The sequence below is a fragment of the Acartia tonsa genome, chromosome 15 (assembly GCF_053477335.1).
Source record: "Acartia tonsa isolate MP-2025a chromosome 15, ASM5347733v1, whole genome shotgun sequence".
NCBI classification, from domain to species: Eukaryota; Metazoa; Arthropoda; class Copepoda; order Calanoida; family Acartiidae; genus Acartia; species Acartia tonsa.
Window position 1 is genome coordinate 2,936,234 of NC_137274.1, and position 22,780 is coordinate 2,959,013.

Genomic DNA, 22,780 nt, shown 5'->3' on the forward strand with positions numbered 1-22,780 from the left:
CTGTAATTTATTTAAATGCTTAATATGATATAATGATTGCTTTTAATTTTGAATTATATATTTTTGACAATATCTAGAAAATTGATAATTTTAACTCAATAAATATAGCTCAAAACCTACCCTTTAAAATTATATTTTTCCAATTAAATTCCAGCTGTTTGTAATATCATATCAAACACGAGTCTTGGAAATTCATTTAAATTTATATTTTATACAAGTAAAAAAATCTTCGAATAAAAAAACAAAAATCCACGAATTTCTAAAAATGGCCGGGAAATATGAAAAATCTGGGAACACTTTTACAGTCCGTGCATTTTCTTTCTGCAGTGCTTAGTTGTAAACAAAGCGTTGAGAGAGGAGGAGACGTTATATTTCCTCTCCAAAAAATATTTTAACCTAAAACAACAAAATTTTAACCATTTAAACATGTAGTGACATACAAAATAATCATTATTTTAACAAACAGTGATAAACAAAGAAGAAATATGTGTAATACAGTGAAATAAAAGGCAAAATTGAAGTTAAATTATGGGCATATGTGCGCCTTTACCCATTGTATGTATCTAGCACTAGCTACCCTTAGTGAATTTTAATTTAAAATATACATACTTACAGTTATATATACATATATATATTCTTTACAATGACCAATATAATAAACCAGCCTTCTTCTAGGCAAGGCCATCAAATGGTGAACAAAAATAATTTTAGATTTTTAGATAGAAATTTTATAAACTACAGGTTTTTATTAGAATATGTATTTTATTTAATTTTTTTTCTTTAATTTTGGTCCGTCCGTTTGTCCGTAACATAAAGCTTTTTTTGTTAATTTTTTCATGTTAGAAATGTCCTATTGATTACAAACTTTGCATAATGATTCCTATGACAGTCAAGATTTTTTTAAAGTCAAGATTTTCTTTAATTTTTTGTCCGTTAATTTGTTCGTAACAGATACCTTTTTTCGTTAATTTATACATGTTAGAAATGTCTTATTGATTTCAAACTTTGCATGATGATGCCTATAACAGTAAGGTATGATTTAGGAAGCGTAGCAACTTTATAATCGTTACCAGAAAGTTCGTATGTCCATTTTAAATATGCTAATTTTTTAATAATGATTTTTAAAACTAACGATCCTATTTTTCTGATTATTTTTCTTAATGATGATTACTAGAAAAACAAGGTACAATCTCATAAGCGAAGCATCACTATATTTTTATCCTAATAAGAAAGTTTGTTAAAAAGTTTACAAAGCCTGTCTAAAGTTTTTAATAATTTAACGTATTCTTATTCGTTGCCTTAACAACTTTGGGGACTTTAGTCAATTTTGATTGGTTGATTAATTAGGATGAGTGTTTAAACGTTTCAACCACTATACTAATCTACAGATGGGGTAATTCTGTTTAAAATCATTGGGGATGTACCTCAATTTATCGGCCATATTGTCTTATCCCTATAATTATTTATCGTATCGTATTATAGACAGCTTTCCGCGGATAGTATGGCTGATAACCGGTTCTAATCCAGCGGATATTAAGCATATTCTAATAATAATTTGTTAGTAACAACCAACGGTCAGAAACGGAGTGCCATAACTGCCATAATCACCGCTTACACAAGTGCCATCATGACCAGCTGCGGCGGTGTCTATACATTTCAACCACTGCAGACAACCAATCTTCTTTATCAGTGACCGCTAGCAGTGATGCCAACCATAGAATGACCGCTAGCAGTGAATTTAACCCTAAAATGACCGGCAACCGCCGGTCATTAACTCATAGAGCAGTCATTAAACGGTCACCACGGCTTGACCAATTATCAATGTTATGCCATATTTTTGTGATATTTGTTAGCTTATTCAGCCGCGGTAGCTGTCAGAACGTAGCGGCGGCTTCCTCCAGCCAATTAAACGACTGCTCTTGGCAGTCGGACGGATCGCGGCTTAGCTGTTTTCTCAAGACTTTGCAGTCGAGTCCCACACTTATTTCTCAGGTTCGTAGCTAGTTTTTTTATTGAGTAGCGAAGCTACTCTATATTTAACCTTCTTTATCCGTCTTTACGTCACATTTAAGAAGAGTTAGATAAGCTTTAGCAAGCGGAGAAATGCTATAATCGTTACTAGAAAGTCCTCTTACTTTTTTCTCAGGTTTGTAGCTATTTTATTTTGGGTCATGTGAAGGAAACGTAGTTGCGGGTTCGTCGTATCTTCACAGTAGCTTTTGAAAGGTTATTTAAGGTTAAGCTAGGTTAGGTGATTGCCCCGCAGGGGCTAGAAATAGGATGGAGGAAAGCTACTGTGAAAATAAGACGAAACCCGCGACTTCGTTTCCTTCACATGACCCGTTTTATATATATAATAAACCTAATCTATAACTTACCTTTTCCGTATGTATGTAAGTCACAAGTAAATTTAATTTAGGTATGATAGAATTACCCTATCGATTTCAAACTTTGGATGATGATTTCTGTATAAGTTTGGTACGATCAATTTGGTTTGGCAATCAAAGCAACTCGAAACCAAAAAGTTTGTAGGTCGAATTATTAACTTTTTTTTGGCAGTTTTTGTATGATATAATTATCCTATTCATATAATTTTTGGAAGAATGATTCGTAGGACAACAAGACACACTATTTCAAGTAAAAAACATTGCGTTTTCTCTTGGGAGGGTTGTGTTACCCTTCCCAAGATCAATGAGAAGCTACCCTGTAAAAGAGAACCATAACGGTTCAGTGGTTAGAGAGATCCTTTGGTACACATACACACACACACACTCAATTTTTGTTCTTGTGTTTGATTTGTTGAGCTTTTCATTTATGGATGTTGTCATCCTTGGTATTTATATAAATTACATATTACCTAACCATTCTGTATTAATCAGGGAACTAAAGGGATAAGATAATGGCCGATAGATTGATGTACATCTACAATAATGAGTGATGATACACAAAATTACCCCTTCTATTCTGTAGATTAAAATTAATGGTTGAAATGTTTGACTACTGAACTTAATAACCAACCAATCAATATTTGCTCAAGTCCCCAAAGTTGTTAAGCTAACGAATTAGAAAATGTTATTATAAAACTTTGGGTACTAGTGTAATAAACATTCCACCGTCCCACCTCTTCTGTTTTAATATTCAACTAAAACCGTAAATCCACAAAAGGCTTTTAAATCTAAAATTTGTGTTCTAATATTCTGGTTTCATTTTCATGTAATCCTTATATAAAAGTATAAGGATGTCTGTCTGTTTGTGTGTGTTTGTATATACCAAAGGATTTCGCTAACCGCTGAACCGATATGGTTCTTCTTTACAGTGTAGCTTTTTTTAGTTCTCAGAAAGGTTTATAACTATTTTTTGGGAGTTACAACCACCCTCTAAAGAGAAATAAATACTAGTAGCCGCTAGTAAGTTTTTATCTAAAGTTTTTTTTCTTCACTAGATTAATATTTTGATAACTACAGAACCGATTGAGTTCTCTATTTTTAGGGAAGATTCCCAGATGTTTCCTTAGTTTATAATTACGGAAGGTGTTGATTACACTAGTCCCCCAAAGTTTTATGAAAACTTTTTCTTATTCGTTGGAAAAACAACTTTGGGGACTTTGTTTGGAGTGTCCAAACGTTTCAATCACTACTTGTAATCTACAGGAGGGGTAGTTTTGTGTATCATCATTGAGTAGGTATGTACATCAATTTATCGCCCATTGTCTTAATCCCTTTAGATCTCTGATAATATTTGTACCAATTTGAAATCAATTCAATTTTCTACCTAAATAGTTTTTATTGGGCGGAGCTACTCTATAGTTCACTTTTCCTGCACGGACTTTCTGGTAATGATTATAGAGTTGCTACATTTTTTAAATCGTTAAATCGTACCTAAACATAATAGGAATCATCATGCAAAGTTTAAAATGGATAGGACAATTCTAACATGTATAAATAAACTAAACGAGCTAGCCGTTACGGATGGACGGACGTACCTACCCTAATTATAAAAAAGCTTCGCTTTTAAAAATGTTAAATGAAGAAAGTTTTTAGCCGTACTGAAAAATCATACAATTGCAATACAGACAATCTTCAACGAATATTAAAATAAAAATTACAGAATTAAGACCAGTTTTGTTAGCACGGGCCTTGGGCCCCTGGTCGGGGCTAACAAAACTGGTTTTGATATTGTAATTATTCATTTTAATATCCGCGGAAAGCTGTCTATAATACGATGTAATAAATAACTACCTAGGTATTATAGACGTAAGAATTACTAAGAGAGGGGTAGGTTTTGGGTAAAATCCGTAAAAGTGTGTGTTTTAAGGCTTAAAAACAGTAGTAGAACGATAATATTCACCAAATATAAATATATAAAAAAAATTTGTCTATTTTTCTATTCAATAAGGAATACACATATTTAGTAAATATTATCTACTACTGTTTAAAAGCCTTAAAACTCACACCTTTACGGAATTTTAGCACAACCTACCCTTCCCCTTCTGAGTTTGCTTTTGATAATTTATTCTATCCCATCCATGGATGGAAGGGTGGGGCAACGGTTGTTAAATAAATCTTTCCCCCAAAGCTTTACTTGTAATAATCTGTACATTTGATAGCTGATGTAGTTTATTTTTGGTTACGCTGGTATCCAAAGTTTTATTATATTTATCATGTTCGTTATATTTTGATTTTGATTTTGATAAGACAAAGGCCAATAAATTGATGTACATCTCCAATGATGATGCACAAAATTACCCCTTCTGTAGAATAAAATTAGTGGTTGACAATTTTGAACACTCAACATAATAAACCAACCAATCAAAAGTCCCCATAGTTGTTAAGCCAAGGAATAAGAAAAGATTACTTCAAAACTTTGGGGACTAGTGTAATAAACAGCTCATTGTTCCCTCTCTCTCTCTCTCTATGGTGTTAGTGAGGTACCTTTATAACTATTGGCTACGCCCCCCTTGAAGACCATTAGGGCAATTGATTATTGGGTTAGGGGGAGGGGGGAAATGTTAGTAAGGCGACCCTTAACTTTTATTATTATTTTGAAAAGAAAACGTATTAAAAAAAATTTTGAGGTATTTTTTAAAGTGATATTTCAAGGATGAAGGTTCCCTCTCCCCAAAAAAAGTCTTAAACCTTCCCAGGACCTATAAGAAGCTTCTTTGTAATGGAGAACCATATCTGTTCAATGGATATCAAGATCCCAAGCTTCTGTTTGTCTCGCTCTATCCATATGTCCATTTATCATTTTTTTTGGTGCTTCGCTACTTATGGATGTTGTCATCTTTGTTCAATTTTGATAATATTCGTTTATACTGAATTCTTTCTGGTACCCAAAGTTTTATAACCGCTGTATACTTTGGGTATTTTTGTTCGAAACTAATGGAGGATAGGGACATTGGGCTGTTTATTACACTAGTCCCCAAAGTTTTATACTAATGTTTTCTCATTCGTTGGCTCAACAACTTTGGGGGTTGTATTGATTTTTGATTGGTTGGTTAATTAAGTTGAGTGTCTATACGTTTCATCAACAACTAATTGTAATATAAGAAATGGTTAATTTTGTGTATTATCATAGGGGGGGGGGGGATGTATATCAATACATCTTCCATTGTCTTGTCCCTTCAGAACCCTGATTAGACACGATAGAATCTTTTTATCGATTTTAAACTTTGTGCATTGATTTTGGGGCCGATTGGACATAATCTAAAGTTGATAACTCTGATCTGAAAAGGATGACAACATCCATAAGTAGCGAAGCACAAAAATTAGAAAAGGTCAGGCGCGCTAATTCTGAAGATTACAATTGGTGGTTGAAAAGTTTGGACACTCAACTAAATGAACCAACCAATCAAAGTTTTTAAGTGAACAAATAAGAAAAAGTTGTTATAAAACTTTGGGGACTAGTGTAATATACAGCCCAATGTCCCCTCTCTTCCTGGTTCTGGAAAGGCAAAGTGAGAGAGGACAATGGACTGTTTATTACACTAGTCTCCAAAATTTTATAATAACGTTTTTTTATTGGATGTCTTAACAACTTTGGGAACTTTTCAAATTTTTAATGTTTTATAAAGTTGAGTGTCCTTACATTTCAACCACTTATTTTAATCTACAAAAGGTTTTATTTTGTGTATCATCATTGTACAGTAAATGAATTTATCGGCCATTGTCTTATCCCTTTAAATATGAGAAGCTCTATCTCGAATTGCAACTGAGTAAATATCATTAAACTTTAATAAAGAATAAATTATAGAATAGCTTAGCTATGAAAATAAGGAAAGGGTATTATTATTATGATATAAAGGGGGATGGAGGGGGGGGGGAGGGCAGATTATACTTTGATTTGAATAATAATACTGAAACCACCCAGGGATCTAAAGGGATAAGACAATGGCCAATAAATTAATGTACATCCCCTATTATGATATACAAAATTACTCCTTCTGTAGTGTAACAATTGCCCTAATAAACCAACTATACTAAAGATGTTAAGCCAATAAATAAGAAAACGTTCTTATAAAACTTTGGGGACTAGTGTAATAAACAGCCCATTATCCCCTCCCTCCCTGGGAACCCCCCCCCTCTCATAAGCATTACTCTATTGTGGCTTAGGGTGGGAGGAGAGGGGGGGGGTTGAATGTTTAAATAGGTGTTTCATAAAAACATCCAAAATAGCTTAAAACCACGATAGGAAATTCTCAAAAAGCAAAGCCCATTCGGTTACATGGTTAAATAGATACTATTTTTCTCTTTATGAAGAAAAATTATTTATCGCATTGTATTATAAATAGTTTTCCGTGGATATGAAAATGTACTATTTTTTTATAATTATTTGTTAGCCCTGAGATGCTGAAGGCACTGGCTAACAAAACTGGTTTTTATCTTATGATTGTACATTTTTATACTATGCTTATGCTATACATAATTTTTTAATATGGCTGAGAACCGGTTCTAATCCAGCGGATATTAATCGGTTTCGAAGCCATATTGGCGGAAAATATTTGCGTTTTTAAATGAACGTTGGCAGGTAAAATTCTTATTACAATATTCTACAAAATTTTCATTGTATAGGGTTAAGATTTATATATACAGGGAAGGAGGGGACATTGGACTGTTTATTACACTAGTCCCCAAAGTTTTAAAATAACGTTTTCTTATTCGTTGGATTTACAACTTTGGGGACTTTTATTTATTTTTGTTTGGTTTGCTCATTAAGTTTAACCACTAATTGTTATCAAGAGAAGGGGAAATTTAGTGTATCATCATTGGGGATGTACATCAATGTCTTATCTCTTTAGATCTTTGGGTAAACAAGGATGACAACATCGGTATAAAGCGAAGCGAATTCAACAAATGTAGATCTATTTTACTGCTTACACACACACACATACACACACACAAACATACACACACACACACATACATTGATTTAGCCAGGGAGGGAGGGGACATTGGACTGTTAATTATTATTGTATCCAAAGTTTTATAAATACGTTCTCCTATTATTCGCTGGCTTACAATTTTTGATGTTAAATATTTATGTTTTTAAAATCTACAGAAGAGGTAATTTTGATGATTAACATTGGGGGTGTAAATCAATTTATAGTCCATCTTCTTCTGTTATCATCCATATTGAAAAGTGTCTGTCTGTGTGTAGCAAAGGATCTCGCTAACCGCTGAACCGATATGGTTCACCTTTAAAGTTGAGGATCGACTCTCCCCACCCTTTCTTATTGTTTACCTTGAAGCCTCTAGGGGCGTAGCCGCTCGTCTTATTATATAAAGTAGTATAGTTCTCCTTTTTAGGGAAGCTTCACATAGGTCCCAGGATGGTTTTAGGCTAATTTTCTTAACCCTTTAAATGCATAGCTCGTAGATGCTAGGGTCGTATCCGCTAGTATATAGAAACAAAAATTTGAAAGTTTATGGGTGGGGGGGAGGGGGGGAGATTGCCTCCTTAACCTTAATCTAAGTTTACCACAAAAATTTTGATTTTGACTGCTTTTGGGCAGATCCCAGGGTTCTAAAGGGATAAGACAAGGGCCAATAAATTAATATATACATCCCCTAATGATGATACACATAGTTACCCTTCTCACTTCTGTAGATACAATTAGTGGTTGAAACATTGTGGAGACTCAACTTAATGAACCAACCAAAATTCAATAAAAGTTCCCAAATTTGTTAAGTAAATCATACAATGAGTACATTAATTCTAATGGAGTACTATCATGCAGGAGAATATATATATATTTCTTTTTAGGTTGCCAACTCTAAGATTGTTGATATACATTGTTCTGAAGAGTTTCTTTACAAGTCAATCATACAAAAGTACATTAATTCTAATAGAGTACTATCATACAAAGAGTACTATCATATAGAGTGTATACAAAGAGTTAATATATATTTTTTGTTTCAGGTTGCCAACTCAAAGATAGTTGATATACATTGTTCCGAAGAGTTTCTTTACGAGTCAATCATACAAAGAGATCATTTTGGTGCTGTGCCATCTCTTCATGACCTTACACTAAGGAAAGTTTGAGCATAAGAAATCCAGGGATATAAAGGGATAAGACAATGGCCGATAAATTGAGTTACATCCACAATGTTGATACACAAAATTACCCTTTCTGTATGTTACATTTAGTAGTTGCAATGTTTGAACACTCAACTTAATGAAACAATCAATTAAAATTCTATTAAAAGTCCCCAAAGTTGCTTAGCTATTTTTTGAGTATTTGTTCAATTTAGTGAAAATAGACCTACCAAGGATTACTCATGCCAAGTTTCAAAACAAAATTCGGATTGTAAGTGCCATTTGCGCATATTGATTACGAGATGGTTAAATTAAAACCCCCTCCCCTTTAAAGCTAGCATGTAAATGTTCCTAGATAGCAATGTCATATATAGACAGAACCGATTAAATATCTTTGATTATGTTAAAATATTATGCTCTAAAACTTTTTGCTGTGTAGACATTGCAAAATAAAAACTCTGCCGGATGGAGCCTTCTCAGGACTCAACAACCTGCAGCGCTTGGTCATACAGGTAATCCGCTTAATATCCGGTGGATAAGAACCGGTTCTCAGCCCTCTATCCGCATAATATCCGGCGGAAAGGTGTCTATAATACTATTACTATATCGCGTCCACGTCATACAGGTAAGATCACATCCAGTAGGGCCGCGAAACCGATTAATATCCGCTGGACTAGAAACGATTCTCAGCCATAATGAAAAATCATGTATAGCATAGTATTAGTCATTTTTTTTAGGATATTGAAATGAAAATCATAGAATTAATAACGGTTTTGCTAGTCTGGGCCGTTGGTCCTTTGAACATAACAAAACAAGGTTTAATCTTACAATCATTCATTTTCCGCGGAAAGCTGTCTAGATTATGATGTTTAAGGCTTTTTGGGGGCGGGGGTAAATCTTGTTACATTTATATAAAGATTACATTTTAACATCCTCTAATTATATTTTTTACTGAGCTGGATCTTTAAATCATTTTTGTGGTGAGCCAGATCGGGGTGAGCCAACTTTCCACCAATGAGAGCACTGCATTTTATGAAATGCCGCGCTGTGATTGGCGGAGATTCGGCGCACCCCGATCTGGCTCACCAATAAAATGATTTAAAGATCCAGCTCTGGTGTCTTGTGGATGGGAGGGGGGGGGGGTTAGGGTTGTCCACTTTGAGTTTGGAGGAACTTTGTTAAGAGTATCAACGGGTAAAGTTTTAGCTGTGTATTCATATCCGCATAAAACTTTGGGTACCAGTGTAATTTACACTGGTACCCAAAGTTTTATATGTTGGGTACCTGTATAATTTATACTGGTACCCAAAGTTTTATATGTTAAGTACCTGTATAATTTATACTGGTACCCAAAGTTTTATATGTTAAGTATCTGTATAAATTACACTGGTACCCAAAGTTTTATATGTTAAGTACCTGTATAATTTACACCGGTACTCAAAGTTTTATATGTTGGGTACCTGCATAATTTACACTGGTACCCAAAGTTTTATATGTTAATGTTAATGTTAATGTCGTGTGGGTGAGTTGCACATGGACTGAACAGTCAACTTGTCAACTCAAGGCCAGACTCTTGGTCCTTCACCTCATACCCGTGGTACAGTACATTACAGACAACCAACCCTTTGATTGCACGATCTTTGTCTGGAGATCCTAACTGTGTATGGTAGTGAGTTGCGCCTGTTTGGGGCCAAGGCATTCCCCCTACTCAAACTCTGTGATGTCCTGTGCCGAACAGAGCAGGTAGGTACCATTTTTAACGTCTTTGGTATGACGCGGATTCGAGTTTGCATCCTTCCCATCATTTCCCTTGACACTTTAATTAGGGCTTGTGGGTAATTTACACGTCAACCTTGTGGATGGTGAGTTAAGGTTTCGTGATTTTTGTCACGATATTATTGCGACTTTTTAATGCAACCAAGGCACAGGACGTGGCGCTGTTTTGACAACGACACAATGAAGTCTCATCAAATCCTAGAGACTTTTCAGTCAACCTAGTATTCAAGGATGACTCCCAGTAGATGAACTAACAAACGCCACTAACACACTAGCCAGCTACTACACAATGCTAGTCCACAGGGACTTTTCAGTCAACCTATGACTGAGCAAAGTTTTTCGATCATTAGTGTACCATGCCAAGGACCACCCATGCATACCTGATTTAGGGCTAAGGCTTCCCCCCTACTCTTACTCCAAATCTCTAACGCCTGAAAGAGCAGCAGTAGGTACTAATTTTTACATCTTTAGTATTGATGCGGTCTGGGGACTCGAACCCGACACCTCCCCAACAGATAAGCGGACGTTAAACCACTGAGCCATATCTGCGGGTAAAGTTTTATATGTTAAGTACCTGTATAATTTATACTGGTACCCAAAATTTTATATGTTAAGTACCTGTATAATTTATACTGGTACCCAAAGTTTTATATGTTAGGTACCTGTATAATTTATACTGGTACCCAAAGTTTTATATGTTAAGTACCTGTATAATTTACACTGGTACCCAAAGTTTTATATGTTGGGTACCTGTATAATTTATACTGGTACCCAAAGTTTTATATGTTAAGTACCTGTATAATTTACACTGGTACCCAAAGTTTTATGTGTTGGGTACCTGTATAATTTATACTGGTACCCAAAGTTTTATAAACATCTTACCTATCTTATTTGGTGGCTTATTTATTACTAGCGGCTACGCCCCTAGAGGCCTCTAGGGGGCACTTGAGGAGGGGAGAGTCGAAATTGATCACCTATTTTATTATTTTAGATTTTGAAAGAAAAAGAAAAGAAAAAAATTTTTTTAGGGGGGGGATTTTTAAAAAAATATTTAAGGAGAACCCGATCGGTTCAGCGGTTAGCGAGATCCTTCGGTACAAACAAACACACAAACACACAGATACACAGACATCCTGTTACTTTATTATAAGGATAGATTTTTTTGTTTTCAAACTTTTCAATAATTTAAATCAACAGTTTTATCCCTTAAAATATAATATTCGGTTGTGATTGGACCCCAAAGTTTGAAACTATCTTAAAAGTTTGAGAACCTAAACTTATACAACCCATGGAGCTAAAGGGATAAGACAATGGCCGATAAATTGATGTACATTCCCAATGATGATACATAGTATTACTCCTTCGGTTGATTATAATTAGTGGTTGAAACGATTGGACACTCCATTTAATGAGCCAACCAAAAATAACTTAACATCAGAAAACGTCATTATAAAACTTTGGGGACTAGTGTAATAAACAGCCCATTGTCCCCTCCCTCCCTGAATTATACAACCAAGGATGATTATATCCATTATAGCGAAGATCATACTCTAGGGATCTAAAGGGATAAGACAATCATTATAAAAAATTAGCAGGATGTCTTGTCTGTACCAAAGGATCTTGATAACAGCTGAACCGATATGGTTCTCCTTTACAGTGTAGCCTCTCATAGAACTTGGGAAGGTTTATAGCTATTTTAGCCTCAGAGAAATCGTCATTAGAAAAAATGACTACACTCCCCCCCTCCCCCCCGGCCCCCCCCTCCGCTTAGTTCCAGGGTAACTGCGTTTGCTAGTATCAAATTCTCAATGATTTCAAACAAAAATACCCCTTCTGTAGATTTAAATTGTCGGTAGAATATTGTTTATTACACTTTTTTGTTTGTTTTGGGGTAGAGAGAGAGAGAGAGAGGAGGGGGGGGGGGACAATGGGCTTTTTATTACACTAGTCCCCATAGTTTTCTTATTGGGGATTTGAGTGAACTTTAATTGGTTCGTTCATTAAGTTGAGTGTTTAAACGTTTCAACCACTAATTTATATCTGCAGAAGGGGTAGTATTGTGTATTGTGGCGGTGTACATCAATTTATCGGCCATTGTCTTATCCCTTTATATTCCTGGCAAAACTATATATATTTTTCTCCTTAGTATTTTATAAATATTTTCATATGCTTAACTGTAAACTTCATCCATAAAAGAAAACTAACTTTTAGAAACCAAACCATATCAATTTAATAATCTATTATTCAAAGTAACAGTGTGTTTGTTTGTTTGTTTGTTTGTTTGTCTGTCTGTATGTCCGTCTCTTTTTTCTTTCTCTCTTTCACTCTTTCTTTCTTTCTCTCTCGTTCTCTATCTCTCTCTCTCTCTCTCTCTCTCTCTCTCTTTCTCTCTCTCTTTCTTTCCCTCTTTCTTTTTCTCACTTTTTCTCTCTCTCTCTCTCTTACAACCCCCTAAATAATTAAATAAAATAGAGGGGGAAAGGGGTGGGGGGCATATATTTAAAAAGAATAAATTAACAAGACTTTTAAAAGATTATCTTTTCTACGCTAAAACATTTTTTTCTCAAGTTATTTTTTTTTATTTTCTAAAATTTTTTTGTGTGAAAAATTCCACTGACAACCTATGATTGTAATTACATTTTGAAATAAAAAAATCACCTGTTATTATTCGAAATATCTGTCTGTCCGTCTGTTAAAAAAGGAATGGGGGAAACGTGAATTTCTCAGCTTCTATTTAATATAGATTGCTGATATTTTTTGTTTCTATAGTTTTCCTTCATCTAAAAGCGTACAGAATCAGAGAGAAAGTGGACAATGGGCTGTTTATTATTACACTACACCCCAAAGTTTTATAATAACGTTTTCTTACTCGTTGGCTTAACAACTTTTATTTTAGTGAATTTTGATTGGTTGATTCATTAAGGTGAGTTTTCAAATGTTTCAACCACTAATTCATCTTCATATTTTACGACACTGAAGCTATGACTTTTTTCTTTTGTCCATCCATATGTATGGGATGTTGTCATCCTTGTTTGAAACTTTTAAAAACTTCGTTTCTATTGGTTATGAAAGTTTACATGGTTCTAAAGGGATTAGACAATAGCCGATAAATTGATGTATATCTCCAATGATGATACACAAAATTACCCATTATTGTAGATTACAATTAGGGGTTGTAACGTTTGGACACTTAATGAACCAATAAATGAAATTTCGTTTATATTCCCCAAAGATGATAATTAAGCCGACGAATAAGAAAACAGTATTATAAAACTTTAGGGACTATTGTAATAAACAGCCCAATGTCCCCTCCCTCCTTGGAAAGTTTTACTGAAGATTGAGTGCTTTTCCTTTAAGTGTCTAGCGGGCACATAACCTCCCCATTCCCTCCACACTTTTTAAGAACAGTGATTGTTCTGTGGAATCTGCTCAACAAAAACTTAATTTATTGTATTTGGGGCGATGGAGGCTGATTTTTTTCTCTATTCCTAACCCCTACGTGGCTTATACTTTTGTTGTCCTAGCCCTGCGGGCTTAACCTGTACTTAATACAACCTAACCTAACCTAGCCTAGCCTATGATTAAAATACTAACATTTTATTTCAAACTAGCGACAACGGCCCCTAGAGGCCTCTAGCGACATTTAGGAAGAGAGGAGTTAAATTTGATATCCCATTTTTTATTTAAGATCTAAAAAGTAGTAAACAACCTTCCTAGGACCTATGAGAAGCTACCCTGTAAAGAAGAACCACACCGGTTCAGCGGTTAGCGAGATCCTTCGGTACAAACAAACATATATACATCCTGTTACTTTATTATACGGATTAAGAGGGGTGGGGGGGGGGGCGAAGGTGTACTTGAAATTTCCGAAAATTGGAAGGAACACTTTTTGCATGAAAATTTAGAATCAGCAATTTTCTAGCATTATTCCTTGCGTTCTAAGTGGGTGTTTTGTCCACCCCCGCCTCCTAATAAACAAGCTAAAGAAGCTTATTTGATTAGATTTAGCTAATTTTCTTAAATAATTTCCAAAAATCCTCTAACAAAAATTTTGGAAATCTTCTAAAAATAATGAATTTTTTTTACGAAAGAGGATATTTTTTTCTTTATTGTATTATCTTTCCTTAACCTTTAATATTTTTAATGTTCGTTTGTCTTTACAATTTATTTGGCTTCGCTTATTTGGATGCAGTCATTCTAAGTTTCTTCGCCCCTAGCCTCTATGTTAGGGCATGGGATGTCAGAAAAATAGCCTAAAACCACCCAAAGATATATATGAAGCTTTCCTGAAAAGCACAATTTATTCGAACTAGCAATTTCCGAGATATTTAGCATTAAACAAAAAAACCTTACTACTTTATTTTATAGCACGAGTGGCTACGCCCCTAGAGGCCTTTAGGGGTACGTAAAATCATTCTTTTAAATCTTTATTTAGATCAGCTGTTTATCAAAATATTGGGCGCGACGCTAGGTATATTTTGGGGGATTTTCCGCGACTTCTCTTAGTTATAAACCTTCCCAGGACCTAGGAAAAGCTACTCTGTACAGGAGAACCATATTGGTTCAGTGGTTAGCGAGATCCTTTTGTACACACAGACAGAAAAAGATCCTTTTAGTTTTATCATTAATTCCATAATTCAAATTAATTCCATTTGAAATTGCCCTAAAATTAAATATTTCGTTAGCGTAAAGTTGCCGTAAAACTTGTATTTTGTAACTTTTAACCGTTTGATTTTGTTGCGGCTCCGGCTCCTGCCTATAATCAAGAAAAACTGTGACTTTTGAAGATTTAAACACTTAAAAGGGATTCCAAATTATAGAGTTTTAACATGAAGTTTTATCAAGATATGAAAATATTTTTTTTAGATATTTTTTTAGCTACCACCGGAGCCGGAGCCGCTCTGAAAATAACGGCTCCGGTAAAATTTGGCGGCTCCGGCTCTGCATTCCTGTTTTTAAAGGATTATCATTCTCTTAGCATAGTCAAATTTAAACTTTTATTGATTTTAGAATTCAGACGTATCAGCAGTTTTTTATTTTATTCAAAATTTCATTAAGAAATTTCTCAATATAGGTTTTATATTTTTTTTATTCCCCTCTCTCTCTTTCTTTTTCGCCTTTTCTCTCTCTCCCTCTCTTTCTTTTTCGCGTTTTTGCTTTCTCTCTCTCATTCCCCTCCCTTCTACCTTATTCTCGTTATCTCTTTCTTTATCTCTCTCACTCTCTCTTTTTTATTTCTTACTCTTTCTCCTTCTGTCTTTTTATCTCTTTCTCTCCCTCCCCTCCCTTCTACCTTTTTCTCTTTATTTCTTTCTTCCCCTCTCTCTGTCTCTCTCTCGCTATTACTCTCTCTCTCTCTCTCTCTGTTTCTCTCTCCCCCTCCCTTCTTTCTTTTTCTCTTTATCTCTTTCTCTCACTCTCTCTCTCTCTTTTTCTTTCTTCATTTTTTCATTTTTCGCCTTCTCTCTCTCTTCTCTCTCTCTCTCTCTCTCTCTCTCTCTCTCTCTCTCTCTCTCTCTCTCTCTCTCTCTCTCTCTCTCTCTCTCTCTCTATCTCTCCCTATCTCACTCTCTCTCTCTCTCTTTCTCTCTCTCTCTCTCTCTCTCTCTCTCTCTTTCTCTCTCTCTCTCCTCTCTCTTTCCTCTCTCTTTCTCTCTTTTTTTCTCTTTTTCTCTATTTCTCTTTTTCTCAATCTCTCTGCATCTCTTTCTCTCTCTCTCTCCTCCCTTTTCTCTTTATCTCTTTCTTTTTCTCTCTCTTTTTCTTTCTTTCTTTTTCATCCTCTCTCTTTCTTACTCTTTCTCCCTCTATCTTTTTATCTCTTTCTCTCCATCTCTCCCTCTCTTTATCTCTATATATCTCTCTTTAACTATTAATTTCTCTCTCTCACTCTCTCTCTATCTTTATAACATGTAAAGTATATTAGAAGAATGTAAAGAATTTTAATATAACTACATAAACTTAACTGAAGGATCTAAAGGGATAAGACAATGGCCGATAAATTGATGTATATCCCTAATAATGAAACTTTCTCTAGACTAAAATTAGTGGTTGAAACGTTTGAAAACTCAACTTGATTAACCAACCAATCAAATTTTCACTAAAGTCCCCAAAGTTATTAGGAGAACGAACAAGAAAACGTTATTATAAAACTTTGGGGACTAGTGTAATATATACGTGGATATATTGACAGGGGAAAATTTGTTTGCTTTTTTCGTTAATTTAGGCATGTTAGAATTGTCCTATCTATTTCAAACTTCGCTTAATTATTCCTTCAACAGTTTTGCAACAAATCTACTTACAATTTTGTTTATTATTAATCATTTATAATCTGCTTTCCCAGTTCTGACACTCTACAAGTGTTAATGTTCGTTTCAGAGCTTCGCTTTTATAGATGTTGTCATCCTTGTTTCTTTATATTAATGTTTACGTTGAATGAAATATTTTCCTATATTAGGGATACTTTTTTTTTAATAGCGAAGCTACTCTATAATTCGTTGCTACTATAGTCTAAATTCTCCAAATCAATCCTTATAAACCTTGTACATTGTAAAGGAGAACCATATCGGTTCAGCGGCTAAGCGAGATCCTTTGTTACACACAGAGAGACATCCTATTACTTTTATACAAGGAGTTTAACAATTTTTTTATTAAAAATTTATTGTTCATTAATTAGACAATTTTTTCCAATAAATAAGTAAATGTAATGTACCACTCAACAGACAATCAACCCCTTAATTGCACGACCTTTGTCTTGAAGTCCTAACTGTGCTTGTGACTGTTTGTGGGCCAAGGCATTCCCAAATATGTTTTTTTTAGCGTTACAAAACATTCCAAATGTACAAGATACCAAAATTTTAAAGGGAGAGGTAGGTGGTGCTAAAATTCCGTAAAAGTGTGAGTTTTCAGGCTTAAAAACAGAAGTAGAACGATAATATTATAATAAATATTTTTCACTAATATTTTTGTCTATAGTTCTTTTCAATAAGAAATACACATATTTAGTTAATATTATCGTTCTACTACTGTTTTTAAGCCTTAAAACTCACATTTTTACGGATTTTACCCGAAACCTACCTACAAAAAGGGGTTATTACTTAATTTGTTAATCATAATTGGGTTGAGGATGTATGTATATCAATTTATCATCCAATGTCTTATCCCCTTTTAAAGATATTTCTCATAGTTTATCGATATATATTCATAATTTAGTCTACAAAAAGGGGTTATTACTTAATTTGTTAATTATCATTGGGTTGAGGATGTATGTATATCAATTTATCGTCCATTGTCTTATCCCTTTTAAAGATATTTCTCATAGTTTATCGATATATATTCATAATTTAGTCTACAAAAAGGGGTTATTACTTAATTTGTTAATTATCATTGGGTTGAGGATGTATGTATATCAATTTATCGTCCATTGTTTTACCCCTTTTTAAGATATTTCTCATAGTTTTTCGATATATATTCATAATTTAGTCTACAAAAAGGGGTTATTAGTTAATTTGTTAATCATAATTGGGGTGAGGATGTATGTTTATAAATTTATCGTCCATTGTCTTATCCCTTTTTAAGATATTTCTCATAGTTTATCGATATATATTCATAATATAGTCTACAAAAAGGGGTTATTACTCAACTTGTTAATCATAATTGGGGTGAGGATGTATGTATATCAATTTATCGTCCATTGTCTTATCCCTTAAAGAATACCTAGTTCTCATAGTTTATCGATATATATATTCATAATATAGTCTACAAAAAGGGGTTATTAGTTAATTTATCTATAATACAAAGTAGAATGATGTCTGTCCGTCCGTCCGTCCGTCTGTCTGTCCGTCTGAAGCTTAAGTTCTCGGTAACCACTGAACCGATCGGATTCTACTCTTCAGGGTATATACCTATTGGTCCTATTGGTCCTGCGATTTTACGATTTTTACGAATTTTACGAATTTTACGAAATTTACGAATTTTACGAATTTCGCGAATTTAATCGCAAAATGTTTTCCTGCTGGGTAGGTGCGAAAATTTGTGATCCGTTCTGCTGGGTAAGTAATAGAAGATGTAATTATACCTCTTGGGGCAAAGCCACTAGAGGCTAGGGGCGAAGCCACTAGTTAATCATAATTGGGGTGATGTTGAATGTATATCAATTTATCGTCCCTCTTATTCTCATAGTTTATCGATATATATGCATAAGAATAGCCATGGGCTAACTTCAGGGATCTAAAGGGATAAGACAATGGACGATAAATTGATATACATACATCCTAACTCCAATGATGATAAACACTTGGAAACAAACAATCAACATTCAATAAAAGTACCCAACGTTTTTAAATGATGTGGTCTTAAAACTTTGGGTACAAGACTCAAGTGTTTAATGTCCAATTTTCACTTTTTCTCTCTTTTTGTTATTTATATTTCTCTCTCTCTTTCTCTATCTCTGTCTCTTCTCTCTCTCTTTTTGTCTTTTCCTTTGTCTCTCTCTCTTTTTCTCTTTCTTTCTCTTTTTCTCTTTCTTTCTCTTTCTCTCTCTCTTTCTTTCTCTCTCTCTTTCTCTCTCTCTTTCTCTATCTCATTCTTATTCTCTCTCTCTCTCTCTCTCTCTCTCTCTCTCTCTCTCTCTCTCTCTCTCTCTCTCTCTCTCTCTCTCTCTATATATATACTATAATAATATCCAGTCCAATGTCCCCTCCCTCCCAGGAAATATACTTCTTAACAACTTATGCTTAAAGTGCTACATATCTTGAATATTAAAGAGTTGATTGGGGGCTGGAGGGGGGGGGGGAGGAGGTCCCCATCAGGGTTCTAAAGGGATAAGACAATTAATTGATGTAAATCCCCAATGCTGATACACAATATAACCCCTTTCTGTAGATGATAATTATAATTCCTAATTAACCAACCAATCAAAATTCAATAAGAGTCCTTTAAGTTTTTAAGCTTCCGAATAGGAAAATGTTATTATAAAACTTTGTGGACTAGTGTAATAAACAGCCCAATGTCCCATCCCTCCCTGCGATATAATACGGAATAAGATGGTGAATCATAAATTCCGCAGGAAAGTTTAATACCAGGAAGGAAGGGACATTGGGATGTTTATGACACTAGTCCCCAAAGTCTTATGATAAAGCTGTCTTATTCGTTGGCTCAACAACTTTGGGGACTAATTTTAGAAATTTGATTTGTTTATTTTATTAGTTGAGTGTTGAAACTTTTCACTTTAAACCACTGATTTTAATCTACAGAAGGGGTAAATTTGTGTATCATTATTGGGGATGTACATCTGTTTATATGCCTTTGTCTTATCCCTTTAGATCCCTGGTTTAATACTGTCGCCAAAAAAATGTCAAATTCTCTCATTCGCTGGCTTAAAAGCGTTAGGACATTTGATTGGTTAGTTTAAACTATACGTGCCTAATCTTCTCAACAAATAATCCTTATTTAAAATGTTAACTAAGAGGGGATATTGTACATCAATTTATCGGCCATTGTCTTATCCCTTAGATAAATATTTAAATGTTTGTTATTGGTTAGCTTAAAAACTTTAGGCACTTTTAATTAAAGTTTGATTGGTTGGTTTAAAATAGCCATAAATAAACATTTCAATCAACCAATAATGTTAAATAAGAGGGTTAATTTTTGTTGGGGATGTACATTTGTTTACGGTCCATTGTCTTATCCCTCGAAATTCATGGAGAGTACCCAAGGAACTTTACACATAGTACCCACATTTTTTTGAAAATTTGTTTGCTTTTCGACCAGGTTAGGTTAGGGTAGGTTAAGTTTTATTTCGTTCTGGGTAGCTTTGCAGGGTTTAGGTCCCGTAGGGTTAGGGACCTAGTTATAGGCATATGAAAAACATTGGGGGGGGGGGTATTAGAGCTCAATAGGCACTTTGGGTGGAGAAACTATAGAACACCCTTTGTTCTAATTTTTGACACTCTACAAGTGTTAATATTCGTTTGTCCTAACATTTTAGAGCTTCGCTTTTTATGGAATTTGTCATCCTTGTTATGGATACACATTGGATTGTACTTTTGTGGATGTACATTGGTCTGTACTTTGGTGGATGTACATTATACTCTACACATACATACAGAAACTATAAAACACCCTTTGTCCTAAGAGACTTGGACTAATGTACCCACCGGTAAAAAAGCATGGATCTAAAGGGATAAGACAATGGCCGATAAATTGATGTACTGCCTTATTGCTGATAAACAAAATTATCCCTTCTATAAATTACAATTAGTGGATGAAACGATTGGACACTTAACTTAATGAAACAACCAGGCAAAATTTAATAGAAGTCCCAAAGTTGTTGAGCCAACGAATAATAAAACTTTGGGGACTAGTGTAATAATGAGCCCAATATCCCCTCCCTCCCTGGGTAAACGGGATTATAATATTTAGGAATGAGTTTCTTATCTTTATATAAAAGTAACAGGATGTCTGTCTGTCTAACTGTTTGTGTACCTGAAGGATCTTGGAACCGATACGGTTCTCCTGTGATGGTTTATAACTATTTTTGGGGGCGGGTAACACCAAGAAATCTTCCCTTTAAAAAATAAACCTCCCTAATTTTTGTTAGAACTGCCCATTGATTTTAAACTTTGATTTCTATAACAATTAGGTAAGATGTGGAAAGCACAGCAACTCTATAATCGTTAACAGAAAGTCTGTACGTTCATTTCAAAGACGCTGAGTGTTAACTTTTTGTATTTTCCTATTTATCTGATTATACAGTATCCTGTATTTGCGCAATTTTACAACTCTACAAGAGTTATTGTTCGTTTGTCCTTCCATCTGATTTTAGAGCTTCGTTTTTATGAATGTTGTTTTTTTGTTTTTTTGTTACCCTTTTTTTTTGGGGGGGGGGGGAGGGATATGGCGGAAATGGAATAGATAACGCCTATCATTTAAATATGTTAAGGGATAAGGCAATCCTTATAATAAAGTAACAGGATGTTTGTCTGTCTGTGTGTCTGTTTGTACCGAAGGATCTCGCTAACCGCTGAACCGATATTGTTCTCCTTTACAGTGAAGCTTCTCATAGGTCCGGTGAAGGTTTTAAACTATTTTTGGGGAGGGTTTTTCACCCCCCTCCCCACAAAAAAAATATTTTTTTTCTCTTTTGAAACTCAAATTTAAAATGGGATGAGGTCGACTTTTCCCCCTCCTACCTTAAGTGCCCCTAGAGGTTTCTAGGGGGCGTAGCCGCTAGTATATAAATATTTGTTAAGGGATAAGACAATGGACATTAATTTGATAAACATCCTAAATGATAAGAAACAAAATTACCCCTTCTGTAAATGAAAATGACACTTCTAGTTAGGAACCTATGTTACTTTGATATAAGGATATCTCTTTTATAAGATACTATACAAGCGGCTACGCCCCTAGACACCTCTAAAGGCACGTAAATGTTTTTTTTTATCTATGTTTTAATCCAAAAATTTACTTACGTCCGCTAGATATATTTTTTTCGTTTTCTCTTGGGAGGGTGGTGGCACCCTTCCATAGCTATAAACCTTCCCAGGACATTAAAGAACAGACATACATCATGTTATAACTCTTTTATATATTGATTAATTCATTTGGTTTTTTAAGTAGGGAGGGGGGGAAGATTCTAATCCTCTATATAAAAATAACAAACGTTCATGCGAATCGGTAATTTTTTCATACAATATTCGCTAATTTGTAAATAATAGGTACATTCTTAACAGGGATCTAAAGGGATAAGATAATGGCCGATAAATTTATGTAAACCCACAAAATTAATACAAAAAATTACCGCTTTATTAGATAACAATTAGTGGTTGAAACGTATGTACACTAAACTTAATATACCAACCAATCAATAAAGTCCTCAAAGTTGTTAAGCCAACGAATAAGAAAACGTTTTTACAAAACTTTGGAGACTAGTGTATTAAACAGCCCATTGTCCCCTCTCTCTCTCTGCATTCTAATTTCATAAGCTGTTGAATTTATGTTAAGAAAAATCACCTGGCCGGCCGTTAAGTCTATATTTTTACTGGAATCATAGGCCAGAGGCAGGTTCTTGGCTATTTTTGAGGGGTATTTTTCTATAGTTATATAGCAAAGTCAGAGAGAAAGCTACGATTTTAATCCATTTATAACTTTTTGTCTCGTGTGTATAGCAAAGGATCTCTCTAACCGCTGAACCAAAATGGCCATTGGGTTGTTTAAGACACTAAAGTTTTTATCATAACATTTTCTTATTTGTTTACTATGGGAATTTTTATTGTATTTTGAACGGTTATTGGTTCATTAAGTTAAGTGACCAAACGTTTCAGATAAGGGATAATTTTGTGTATCATCATTGGGATCTGCATCAAATTATCGGCCATTGTCTTGTCTCTTTAGATCTCTGCACTCATAACAAGGATAAATAAATATCGATCAGAAAATGTTTTTTTAATTTTGTTTATTACACTAG

At 34.4% G+C, this 22,780-nt stretch overlaps 1 protein-coding gene across 7 annotated transcripts in view; it reads left to right on the forward strand.

Moving 5' to 3' along the window:
- The first annotated feature begins 332 nt into the window (after positions 1–332).
- LOC145307393 (toll-like receptor Tollo) overlaps positions 333–22,780 on the forward strand; it is a 104,638-nt gene continuing 82,190 nt past the window's right edge. For 6 of the 7 annotated variants that reach the window (XR_013875441.1, XR_013875443.1, XR_013875444.1 and 3 more), the window contains exons 1-4: positions 333–741; positions 1,563–1,992; positions 8,419–8,529; positions 8,973–9,047. Coding sequence is in view for 1 of the 7 variants with exons in the window: in XM_080149809.1 (XP_080005935.1) it covers positions 644–741; positions 1,563–1,992; positions 8,419–8,528; positions 8,972–9,047 (714 nt within the window). In the remaining 6 variants the exon portion in view is untranslated. Of the gene's footprint in view, positions 742–1,562; positions 1,993–8,418; positions 8,530–8,971; positions 9,048–22,780 lie in introns of all 7 variants that reach the window. The other variant, XM_080149809.1, reaches the window with a different exon arrangement.